This window comes from Equus asinus, chromosome 21 (assembly GCF_041296235.1).
Source record: "Equus asinus isolate D_3611 breed Donkey chromosome 21, EquAss-T2T_v2, whole genome shotgun sequence".
Lineage (NCBI taxonomy): Eukaryota > Metazoa > Chordata > Mammalia > Perissodactyla > Equidae > Equus > Equus asinus.
Window position 1 is genome coordinate 18,586,498 of NC_091810.1, and position 12,886 is coordinate 18,599,383.

The 12,886-nt window shown below is 48.2% G+C and overlaps 1 protein-coding gene across 1 annotated transcript; it reads right to left on the reverse strand.

Moving 5' to 3' along the window:
- Window positions 1–2,593: 2,593 nt before the first annotated feature.
- On the reverse strand, window positions 2,594–12,867 carry ARPC4 (actin related protein 2/3 complex subunit 4). Its single transcript, XM_070493305.1, has 6 exons — window positions 12,509–12,867; window positions 9,540–9,658; window positions 8,355–8,466; window positions 6,809–6,904; window positions 5,711–5,881; window positions 2,594–3,499 (listed from the first exon to the last, which is right to left on the reverse strand). The coding sequence occupies exons 1-6, from the start codon at window positions 12,509–12,511 to the stop codon at window positions 3,494–3,496; spliced, it is 507 nt and encodes a 168-aa protein (XP_070349406.1). The 5' UTR covers window positions 12,512–12,867; the 3' UTR covers window positions 2,594–3,493.
- Window positions 12,868–12,886: the final 19 nt, after the last annotated feature.

Consider the following 12,886-nt stretch of genomic DNA (forward strand, 5'->3'; position numbering starts at 1 on the left):
ATGGCGAGTTCGCTGGCTCATTCCAGCGGGCCGAACTCCAGCCCTCACCTGCCCCAGACCCTTGATGAGCGTGTCACTGAAGGTGGAAGCGCAGAGCACTGGGGCTGCCAGTTACTATCGGTGTCATTGTCCCTTGTGCACTTCCTGGAGCTTCAGTCATTTTACAGCATTTATAGAGCATCAAGTGCTACGGATTGGGCTAGGCGCTGGGGGCCGGAAGAATAAACAACAGGTGATCCCTGACCTCACGGAGCTTACAGTCCAGCGGAGGGGAAACAAAAAGCAAGCAACAAAGGCATACAACAGCTGTAGGTACGATCCTGGCAATGAATAAGCAATGAACTGAAACCAGGAAGGGGGCATACTTTAGATAAGGCAGTCAAGGTTGTCCTGTTGGAAGAGGTGACATTTAAGCTGAAGCCTACGGAGTGCAAAGGAGTTCAGGAGTTGACCAGGGAAAAGGGGAGAAATAGCATTCCAGGGATAAGAAATTCTCCGCACCAGCCCCAAGAAGGGTTCAAGACCCTTTCTGGGGAACTCATGGCAGCCAGTGTGGCTGGAGCCTGGTGAGACGGATCAGATCTGCAGGGCCTGGCATATGGGGCTAGGGTAAGATCCTTGGGGCTAGATTTGAAAGCCAGGGCAGGATATAGGGGAAACAGTGATAATGGTGCAGAGTGCACAACCCCCACCCCCACCCCACAATAACTTGGAAATGGAAAATTATCATTTAAGTCAACTGCAGAAAAAATCTAATAAAACAGTTATGCACAGTCCCCAAGACAAGACTGTAAGTAACCTTTTTGGAGATAGTGGCAAAACACTATACTCAAAAGTCACAGGTGAGATAAATAAGGCTCCAAGGTGTTAAATAATTTGCCTCATATCGCACAGCAGAACCAGCATTGAAGCCCAGGTCTGACTCCAAAGCCCTACTGTTAAACATAAACATTATTAAATGTAAGTCCTTGTTAACACTTAGACTCGTTGCCTATTGGTCATGGAAATACCAAACAGGCAGTTTGAGAGGCAAATTCTAGCAGTGCCCATTGAAGCAGAGTCCAAGAAACCAGTTTTGTGTGCGGGTAGATCTTCCTGTACGGTGAAGGTGGGCCCTCCACCTAGCTGTTCAGCCAACCCCAACCACTGCCATCACCCTTCCCAACCCTCCTTTGGCTGGTGACTGGCTTTCCCAAAAGGCATGCCTCCAGGAGAGGGCTGGCTGATTGGCAACCATCCAGTCTGTTCTCATCAGCTGGCAAATTCGGCTTTAGGGGCTCTGGACCCTGCAAGATGAATCTGTGACAAATGAGAGAGTCGGGGCTCACCCCAGTGATGCGGTCCTGTGAAGACTGAGTGAGGAGCTGCCATGCTCTAGCAGACATCCAGCTTCACCACGAGCACCTTTAACACTCACTGCAAAGCCAGAACATAGGCATGTGCCCAGACAAGGGCACACCTAATTCTGCAAGGCAGGAGAGGGAGGTCACAGAGGTAATGTCATAAAGGGGATGGTAGCTGCCCAAGTTGCCCCCACCCCCTCCTCCCTTTAACGTGACCTTTTCCTCTGCCTCGAGACCCCTTTGGCCATCTGGAAGAAACTCTTTTGAAAGCTCAGCTCAAAGGACCCTTTTGAAACTTTCCCTGACACTCTCTTCCATAAATATACCGCCTGTGGGGTCCCAGAGACTTCCATTAGTGAATATGAAAAACTTCAGTGTACCTGTCTCTTTATACACCTAGATCTTGTACCAGCCCCCCAAGTCTCTCCAAGACAGGCATGTGAACGCCCAGGTGTAGCATGGTGGAAGTTATCAAACAGCTTGGATGCTGGGCTGGTGGAAAGACTGGCTATTGTTAATTCAATACCTGTATAGCAGGTACTGTGTCTGATTGTTCACATTATCTCCACTTTACAGATTAAGAAACTGAGGCACAGAATATAACTTTTTCAAATTCAGCAGCAAGAGTCAGAATTGAAACACAAGTGGTTTTTTTTTTTTATTACTTCAAGGTGTCACCAAGGTGTAGCTCTATCCAATAGAACGTTCTGTGATGACAGAAATATTCTATATATGTACTGTCTGACACGGTAGGCACCAGTCACCTGTAGCTACTGAGCACTTTGAAATGTTGCTGGTGGCACAGAAGAAGTGCATTTTAAAGTTTATTTAATTGTAATAATTTAAAATTAAATAGCCACATGTGGCTAGTGATTATTGTCTTAGCACAGGCAGAGGCAAAAATCTTCGGTTTGATGTCTACTCTCTTGCTCACTGGCAGGAGCAAGCTGCTGCATCTCATGGAACCTGTTTCCTTAGCCACGAAATGGGATCATTATTTCTCTGAGGTTATTCAGCCCAAATGAGCTCGTTATGTGAAAAGGACCAAATGTCCATACAGGCAGAGAGAGCGGTTTCAGAAATGGGTGGTGCCTGGACTGCAATGGAGGTCTCTGGGTCGGGGCCCTTGGCAGGGATAATGTCAGGGACCAATTATGAGACTGTCTCTGGCCCAAGTACAAGCCACATGGTCCTGGGGAATAAAAAGCCCCACCTCCCCTCCTTTCACATATACAAACAGAGCACAGACCTCATGCAGCCCCAAAGGGGCAAGAAGAGACTTTAATTAGGGGAGGGAGGATCCACCAGAATAAGAAAAGGTACAGCGAGCGTGGGAGCAGAGGAGCCAGAGCAGGTGGGAGGGCCCAGAGCAAGCTCTGGAGGACTCACCTCTCCACCTCTAGCACAGGCACTGCACTGATACACAAGGCGAAACAGTGGCCCCTCTGAGCTGGGAGGGCATGAAGTGGACCCTGCAGCCAGAGGATACCTGGCTTTTGGGTCCCAGCTCCTAGGCGTGGCTGGTGGCCACCGGTTCACCCCTTGTCCCTAACCAGTGCTCAGTGGCCATCTTTAGGCAGAGCTCAGGAAGCTGGCAGAGGGTCCCCACCGCTTCTACTGGGCCCAAGGAGGTTTGGGAATAAGAGGGCAAGGGAGAGGAACTGGAGTCTGAAACCTCCCTCCCTCCCCACCTGGGGTGGCTCGGGGGAGGAACAGTAGTCGCCTTCTGGCTCCAGGCCCGCCCAGACCCACAGCGACCAATAAGGTACAATCACTGGGACCAGTCACAGCCACTGGAGGTGGAGATTGTTTGTTTTAAAAAAAAAAAAAAAAAAAAAAGACAAAAAGGTTACGGTCTCCTACAAGCAGAGTTTAAGTTTCAAGACGTTAAAAAAAATCTGTCCCGGCCCAGGGGACTGAACATCAGAAGCCAGCCTGACCAGGCACGTGTGGCCTTGGGGCAGGTCCACTGCTGCTTTGTTGCCCAGCTAGCAAGCACACCACCCCCCTCCCGCATCTAATGCCCACCCCGACGACCCAGCTCCCCTCTGCTGCTGCCGCCGCTGCCGCTCTTGGAAGTAACTCCAGGACGCCTTCGCAGAGACATAGGGGAGTCTGAGGGGGAAGGCCACGAGATCCAGCCAGATGGTTTAAAACTGTCAAGAGAACCAAGATGTGGTGAATGGTGGTTATTACTATATCCTGGCAGGCCTACTCTGGGGCGGTGGGCTGATCTGGAAGCTGCCACTGTGCTCAGATCTCTGAGGGGCAGGGTTGGGTCCAAGGACACCCTGTGGGCACACTCTTTCTAATTCAGCCAGCATTCAGCAGTGACCTTTGGGGTAATGGGCCTAAACCTAGCACTAGACAAGGCAGAGAAGTCAAGGGTGATGTGGGCTTTTCCACAGCTCCCCTTGGATGTGTCATGGAGGCTGCTATAAAGCCCCATCACAGTGCCTTGCTTGGTGAACTGAGGTTGCCTTCTTTAGAGATGAGGTACTCACATGCAAGAGCTTGGGGACTCAGAGGGCCAAGGGTAGAGGGACCCAGGACCTGGTACTTTCTGTCAAGCTCTGAGTGGTCCTCCAACCAGGACAGGCCCTTGAAACATTTTCTGCCTCAAGTATCCCCTATGGTGCCTAGAACAGCCCTGGACATGTTATAGACTAATGGCTGTGGACCAACGGCCCATGGGCCTAACTCAGCCCAAAGAGGTGCACTGTTTGGCCCAGTCAGTGTTTAAAAGAATATGAATTAGTTGCCAACCTTCAAAATAGGGGAGATGACACATACAAGTCCAGATTTGGGGATTACTTCCAAAAGCTGGAAGATGAAGCTACGACAGGCTGGAGCTGGGTGGTGGTGATCCTCCTCAGGTAAGGTATGTGCTCACCAGGTCCCCACACTGCCCACATCACTCCTGCGCATTACCTGCCTGACCGCTGCATGTGCCTGAGTTTCTGACCCCTGCCAGATGGCACGGTACTATCTTAGATCTTTGAGTCTAAAAATCTAGCTCCAAGTCCTGGTTCCTCCACTTACTGGCTGAGGGACCCTGACTTAACTTCCAGAGCCCAGTTTACTCATATGTAAAATGGGGATAACACCTGACTCAAAGACTGTGTTAGGTGTTAAATGATACATGTAAATGTGTTTTTTTAGCTGTATAACTACAGAAATGCAATGATCGTAATAACTAAATGATTACTGACCGAATGAATCAAATATTAAGTTGGGACAAGAACTACTTTTCTTCACAGTTGAATCTCGGGGCATCCTAGCACCCTGGCCTAAAATTTTGGTGCTACAATACGTGGAAAGCTTACTATGTACCGAGTGATATGCTTTACATTTATTTCACTTATTGCTCAGTGACACTGAAAGGTACATACTAATTAGTAGTTTCCTCACTTCACAGTTGAGGAAACTGATGCTTAGTTGAGAGGTTCCGTAACACGCCTGAGTAGGCAGTGGAGCTGGCTCACACACAGGTGGCCTGACTCCACAGCCTCTGTGATCTGAACAAGCATGCTACCCTGTGCGCACATCACAGCTACTCTGTATGCTGGCTGCTCTCATTACAATTAAAGCCAGGGGAAGCGGGGGTAATTTTCACTTTAGGAATCTGAGCTCCTGGGCTGGGTCTGTATACACTGGTAAGAGTAAACATTAAATCCACCATCTAGGGATCACAGTCAACTCTGAGTGGAACATGTCAACAAACCAAAGATTGTTTGGAAGAAGGAAAAAAAGGAGGAGGTATGTCCTGAATATCTAAACAAGAACAACTGTGTCATCAGTTCACCAATGTAAACTGTTCCTTTTCTTCAGAGGGCCGCAGTCCTGTCAGGAATGCACAAACAACTGAAGAGGCATCTGGAGGATTTAGTGATGAAAGTGATGGAAAACAGGTGGAGAAATCATGACTTTAAGCCTGAGAAACAGACACTGAAGGAAAATATTTAAGTCTGTTTGAGAAGTGGAATTACACGATGATTAACTGTTCTATATTCCCAGAAAATTCACATGCGGATTTAACTTGCCTCACTTGGGAGTCTGAACTAGATATAGGGAAGAACTCTGTGTACATTTTGAGATGTAGAAATGAATGTCTAAGTCCCCATGAGGGACTAAGAGAGGTGTCCCCCAGGCACCCAGATATGGAAAATGCCCTGCAGCTCTCAAAGATGAACCTCAGGTTCTCCAGTTCTAAGGTACCTGACTGACCTGCCGCCCACCATGGGTCCTAGCGGCCTCAAGAAATATTCACACACTGTTGGCACCGCTTTCCCATGAGATGCTAAGTTCTCAACACAACCCATGACTCCTTCTACTTCTGGAAAGAAACCAAGAAGGCCACAACTTACATTCTTGAGGAACTCCTCAGCCACGATGCGCGCACGGGCATTGACTGACAGCTTCATCTCACTGATCTCCTTATCGATCTCCTCCATAAAGTGGATCACAAAGTCCACCAACTTGTGTTTGTACATCTGCTCTGTGTGGAAGTTGGTGATCAGAAAACTGATGTCATACCCCTAGGGAAGGAAGACAGTAGGGGCGAGGAAGAGAAGAAACAGGAGAGAATTAATGTCCCAGGGACATTTAGTTGGCCATGTCCTCTACATTCACTCAGCCACACGCTTTCAGCTGGCTGTGACCTTCTCCCAAGCAACACGCGCTTCAGTCAGCAGCCCACCTGCTCTGATGGGCTGTCTATGTTGGATCCAAGTAACTCAACCCAGTTGAGAATTCTGTGTCTGTTAGACATCAGTGGCACAAACAGCTGCATTCAGAATGAGTCAAGGGACTTGGAAATCTTGTTACAGAAGAATCTAATCAAGCAGGGAACATTTAGTCTGGAGAGGAGAGATGCTGTGGGAGAAGGATGGGATTGAGGTCTTTAACTATGAGATGGGTTGTGTCTGCGAGAACAATTTTATTTATTCTGGGTAGCCCCAGAGGTCAGAGCTTGGTCAACACGTCTGATGAGTCTGATGATGGCGTGTGCTGCTCTGCATGGTAGTTTCTCAGTCACTGGGGATATCTTAAGTCGAGCTGGCAGAGAGTCTGTGGAGAAGACTCAAGTACAAGGCTAGGCAACAACTGAGCCAATGTCAATCGTGGCCCTGAAAGACTATGATTCAACTGGTGGCAGAGCTTAGAAAGGATTTCTGATTCGTTGTGCCCTCTCTGCTGCTTCCTAAAACCACAGGCTCTGGGAAGATGAGCGATGCATCTCATCTTTTCTGCCTCTTCCATGACTGACATACAACCAACTTCTCCTAAGTTTCTGATCCCCCTTACTCTCACTCCATATAAGATGAAGAGACTCGACTCAGGCAATGGGTGCCCTACAGCTGGAGGAGCAGTAATCTCAGTTCTAGAAACAATCCCAGGCCAGCGACAGTGGACTCAGTGGTAGAATCCTGGGTACTACGAACACACGAATCACATGATCTCACCTCCACTGGTTTCCTTCGAAGGATAAAGAAGTTCTCTGCTCGCATCATCATGAAACGCATGAACTTGTGGCATAAAATCTTCTCAATCTCATCAGCCTGGTGAAAGCAAAGGAGAAAGGTGTTGCCCTGAAGCTGACACCCTATGAGAACAGAAACCTGTAGCCTGGTCTTCTGACCAGAATTTCCCCCAGGCTCGCTGGAAGCAGTGGGGTTTGGTACTGGGAGCAATCACTGCCTGAACTTTGAATCATGGGGCACTTGGTTGCTAACTGAAAGCAGGGTCTACCACACTCCAGCCTCTCCAACTTAATGGGGCATTACCATGATCCCATCTTCCCCCATTCCAGAGAGGTAATTCTGGTAAACCAGAGTCTTTCATCCACTCATTCCAGAAGCCATACCTATATTCAAAGCTGCCTTTCTCATTCTCATTTCACTAGCGCAGCACTTTCCAGAGCCTGTGATACATCCCTGGGGCATCAGGGATAACCTTAGGTGATCTCCGCTTTAATAACACTGAACATCAAATGATTCTCAAAGTTTCTCCCTGCTGAACTCTCAGTATTTCTTTCTTCTTTTCTTTTTTGAAGAAGATTAGCCCTGAGCTAACATCTGCCGCCAATCCTCCTCTTTTTGCTGAAGACGACTGGCCCTGAGCTAACATCTGTGCCCATCTTCCTCCACTTTTTATATGTGGGACGCCTGCCACAGCATGGTTTGCCAAGCAGTGCCATGTCCACACCCAGGATCCGAACCGGCAAACCCCGGGCCGCCCGCAGAAGTGGAACTGCTGTGCCCGGGGCCAGCCTCTCAGTATTTCTAAAGGAAGAATTTTGCAGCTGGGTGCTAGGATGCCCTTAGCCCTCTCCAACACTTGTTAATCTCCCCTTTTAACAAAGAGAGCAGGCCCCAGGGTTAGAGCTTTCTGCAGGCAGCAATATCTATTCTGAACTTAGTAACACTATTTTTGTTTTCACTGTATTTATTTTTTTAGAGTTGTCCTCTATTTGGCAAGTGACAGTGTTTTTCTACTTATGGCATAAACTTTTTCCAACAAATTTACGCAAAAGAAAATGTCAACTTAAAGAAATCTATTAAGTAAGGAACTGTCCAGATACTATAAAAATATGGCAAGAATTATGGGAGTGGTGGGAATGTCAGACATTTGTGAAACGGTATCTGAGGAAACTACACTCTTTTTTACCCTAAATCTCACTTTCAGAGTTAATGGCTATCAAACCAGTACTAGTACTATTTGTTTTTCTGAACTGGACTCATTCTTCATTCCTCAGGAACGGTTCTATGACCTGACACCAAACTGGCCCATGGCCTTGGCTGCTCCATTTCCTGCCTTCTATTCCAGAGCAAGGCCTAGAAGATGGAGTTGTGCTCTATTCTACTGACTTGCTGAGTCTGACAAATCATTTCCTGGTTACTTTCAAGGAAACAGAGCCTGGGTTTCTTGGCACCCTGAATCTGGCACACTGATCTCTCAGACGGAGATCCCTGGCCTCCTGGGGAGGCAGGGGCTCCGTGGTGAGCTCACCTGTTTCACAGCAATGCTGACCCGGACAGAGTTGATGGAGCCCTCAATCAGAACTTTTTCCTTCTCATTCCTGCTGATGGTCACGGGTTGTAACAGGAGCTCTTTGCTACTCCTGAAAACACAATGTCACAGAGGCCTCTGTACTACAGAGGAACAGAACGCTCAGGGAGACCTCACAGCAGGCCCTGGAATCACTATCCTAGACCAGAGTCCAAGGAATAAGAGACTCACAAGCAGGGGTGTTCCAAGATGGGGGCCAGCTAGCGTGTTCTCCATTGGAAACAACACAGGCTCTGGAGTCAGGGCTAAAAAGTTTTGAAATCCCGCCTCCTCTGTTACTTTCCTTGGGCACATTACCCTGTTGGAATCTCAATTTCCTCAGCTGTAAAATGACTCTGATTCCTATTTCACTGGTGAGGACTGAGAGAAATCAAAAAGGATCAAGCATCTAACAGTGTGCCTGGCCCATGGTAGGAGCTTTCCAAATGGCAGCTCTTATTTTAGTAACCACAAGCAAACTCATATACCACTTAGGGAATGAGAAGAGAGAGGCTGCCTTAGATATAAGTTAAAACCGAACACACTTTGGCCTCCTTTAATTATCAATCCAGAATGACTCACTTATTCAGTATTAAGACCCCTCCCAGCTCAGTTCCTTCTGACCCCTAGATATCTGTAAGGGTAGTTAACTGTGGTGGTGGTGTCTGTGGGCTGTTATCATTTTAACATGCCTAGTGGAAATCATATATGTTAACTAGCATAACACAGCACATCCTAACTTATCAGTTTAAAAAAATTCCAGTCATATCAACTTAGTGTGGTAACACGGCTTATCTCAGATATGTCTGTCCCAGATTAAATTTTAAAGGCGAAAAAGAGCAATAAATTGCAGGTCAATAATGCCACAGGAGATCTTCACAAATGGCCCTGCCCTGAGACGTCATACCTTGTATCAAGCAATCTTTGCTCCTGAGTAGCTTCTCCTCTGGGTTTTGTCCTGCCAACCCACTGACCCTATTTTCTGAACTCCAAATTGGGAACCACTGTTCATCTGGCAGCAAGACGGAATACGGTAAGTGTAATTATCCCGACAACTCCAGGACAGAGGGTCCTGGCACCCTGTAGATAAGGGCCATCTCTGGGTGCTGCACTCATCACCCCCACCCCGACCTCTTCCCTCCCTACCTGACTTCCACCTCTGGCTTGTTGTGTCGTTCCACGACCTGGGAGGAGAAATTCTCCAGGCAGAGGGCAGCCTGCAGTGTGGCCCGCACGGCACTCAGGTAGGGGCGGAGAGTGGCAGTCTGTAGGAAAAAGCACGGCGTGGGGGGGGGGGGGATCAGAATCTGTCTCACCAAACCCACTGGCCCCCTACTCCAGCTCACACGGGAGCCAGGCAGTACTGAGGGTGTCGGTTCTCAGACCAGTGAACAGAACAGACTAGGCCTTCAAAGTGTCTTTCCTTCAAAGTCTGGAGCAGTGGTTCTCAATGGGATGATTCTGCCTGTCAGGGGGACATTAGCAATGTCAAGACAAGTTTCACTGTCATGACTTGTGGGGAGAGGTGCCAAAGGCATTGAGTAGATAGAGGCCAGGCATACCACTAAACATCCCACAACACACAACAAAGAATTATTAAGCTCCAAACAGTGCTGAAGTTGAGAAACCCTGGTCTACAGGCATAGAGGTGAATGACTGTCCTTCATCTGTCTCTTGAGCCAAAAAATGGATAAGTCCACTGTGTACCAGGCACTGAGCTAGGTGCTAGGAATTCAGAGATGACTAAGACCATCTGTACCCCTAAAAAGCTCAACTAGGTTGAGGAGAGAGAAAATAACTATGAAATAAAGAAGGATAAAATGTGAAATCATTAGACTTACAAGTTATATTTGCAGAAGAAATCGGTTTTGATTTGAAGATAGAAATAGGATTAGGAGAATTTTATAATGAGGAAAGCAGAATACGGTCGTTCCCAGTAGACACCAGCTTCTAGCAACACTGGCCTATCTTCAGCTCCTTTTATGAGCCAAGTTCTTTCTCACCCCCAGGGCTTCAAACATGCTGAACCATTTATCTGCAAGCTTTTCTTCCCTCTTTTTCTCCCCTCTCCCCTAAGTCATCCTTCAGATCTCGGCTTATTCAGGGAAGGCCCCTTCCTTCCTCAAAGAGCCCTTTCTTGACTTCCCTCTTCATAGCATTTATTATAATTTATAACGACACATCCCTCGTATATCTTTAGTAAAGTAATTTCTCCTTCACTCCTAGACCGTAAGCCTCATGGTCAATAGAGCATGTCTACTTTATTCAAACCTACACACACTACACCCAGCTCAGTCAGTAGCTAACATATACAGTGTCTTGCTCAGTTTCTGTAGAACAAATGAATGAATGAAAGAACTTAAGGTTAGAATTACACAAAAGGCCATTAAGAGTTCCAGAAGTAGTGATGAGTACAATGTGCTATATATGGGAAGCACTTCAGATTCAACAGATAAGGCTGGAATGGTGACCTGGAGATTCATCGGGAATCTCAAGTGCCAGGCCACTGAGTTTAGTTTTTCTTTTAAGGTGGTAAGGAACTGCTGGGGCTTTCTGAGGAGGAAGTTTCACCACAACAGCTGCATGGTGACTCTGTGGAGAATGGACTGGAGAGGGAAGTGAGACATAAGGCAGACAGCTATTTAAGGAGTGCTGATGAGAGCCTGGGCTAGGGCAGTGGAGAGGAAAAGCAGAGGGGATCACAGGGCTTGGACTGATATTAGATGTCCAGGACAACAGAATCAAAAAACAACTCCCAACAAACTATGGTCCATTCATACAATGAAATACTACTCAGTGATAAAAAAGGAATAACCACTGATACACACAACATGCATGAATCTCAAATGCACTATGGTAAGAAGCCACACTAAAAAGTCTACATACTGAAGAATTCCATTTATAGGACAACCCGGAAAAGCAAAACTACAGGGGAAAAAAAGTCAGTGGTTGCTTGGCGGGTGGGGAAGACTGATTATAAAGGAACTTGAGGAAAGTTTTTGAGGCGATGGAAATATTCTTTATCTTGATTGTAATAGTGGTTATCTGACTGTATTTGTCAAAATTCATAGATGGTAAACCTGAAAAGGGTGAATTTTAGGTGGCAAGCCCTGTGACGCCTGCTCTTTCACAAATGAAACAGACAGTCTCATGCAATACCTCAATAAAGGTGGTTTTTATAAAATCAAGAGGCACGGCCTCAATTGGAAAAAAAGAGTATCACAGGTTTCTGGCTGAGTGAAGAGGACACAAAGCCAGAATAAGGAACATAGGAGGAAGAGCAAGTTTAGGAGAAAAGGTGAGTTTTGACCTGGAAGTCTAATTTCAAGGTGTCTGTCTTCAAGATAACCAGAAAACCTTGAAAGGGCGGGGAAAACAGATTCAGGAGTCACCAGATAGATACACAAGGTCATCAAGGCCAGGAAACTAGTTAGGTATGAACAGTGAGACTGTAAAGAAGACGAAGGTGGTGAGCCCAAGTGTCAAAGCCCAGGAGCACCCACGATTATCAAACGCGAGGATTTCCAGGGAGGGAGGGATCAGCAGTATCAGAACTTACTACAGTAAGACTGACACGACTGCGTTCTGACCAGGAAGGGGATTGGGTGGAGGCGGCTTAATAAGAGCTCTTTCGGGAGGGTAGAAGCAAGGCTGGAGGCAACAAGAGTGCGATAGGAAAGTGTGGACACTTCCCTCGGGAAACTGTGGCGTCAAGTGGGCAGGAGAGAACAGGGGAGTGTATTTAGTGCAGTTCTACTCTGAGTGGAGAGGCGGCCCTACTACGGACTCCGAGGCCTACTACGTGCCTTCGCGGCGCTACCATAAGCCTAGGAGGCCCTACTTCCGGCTTCCTCCACGCCTCAGGAGTACTCCCTACTTGCTTCGAAAGCCAGACCATGAAGCCGCAAGGCCTGCGGCTTCGGAGGCCGTCCCCGGCTAGCCCCTTCCTCACTTCGGCCCCCGCCCCGCCCTCTTTCTCCCAGCCTCGTCGGGCCCCCACACGCCCCAGCACCCCTCGGCCCCGGGCCTCTCCGTTGCAAAGCCGCATCTCCCCCAGACCCAGGTTCCTGAGGAAGAACAGCGGGGGTCCCTGGCCCGGGGCCCAGCTCTCTCACCATCGCGGGCGCTGGCTGGGCCGGAAAGCGGAAGTGCGGAAGTGGCCAGGCCCGCGACGCCTGCCTTTTCGCGAGAAGCGCAGCCGCAGTCCCCGCCTGGACTTCCGGACGGTACCATCTATGATCCGAGCGGGGGAAAGCGAGCCTAGGAACACTTGTCCCTCGTAAGTTTCCCCGCTAGGACTGTCTTCGTATGTTTAGACCCCTGAAGTTTCAAATCGCTACCGAAGCTTCTCCCGTCAGCCATGCAGCTCTCGCTTATGACTTTGGCTTTCTTGTCGTCTTTGCCGCCGTCTTCCCCCATAGCCATGCAATGGTGCAGCCGGCCTCAGGTTGGGCACCATATTAGGACAAGGCGAGGCGGAGGCGCCCCTCGTT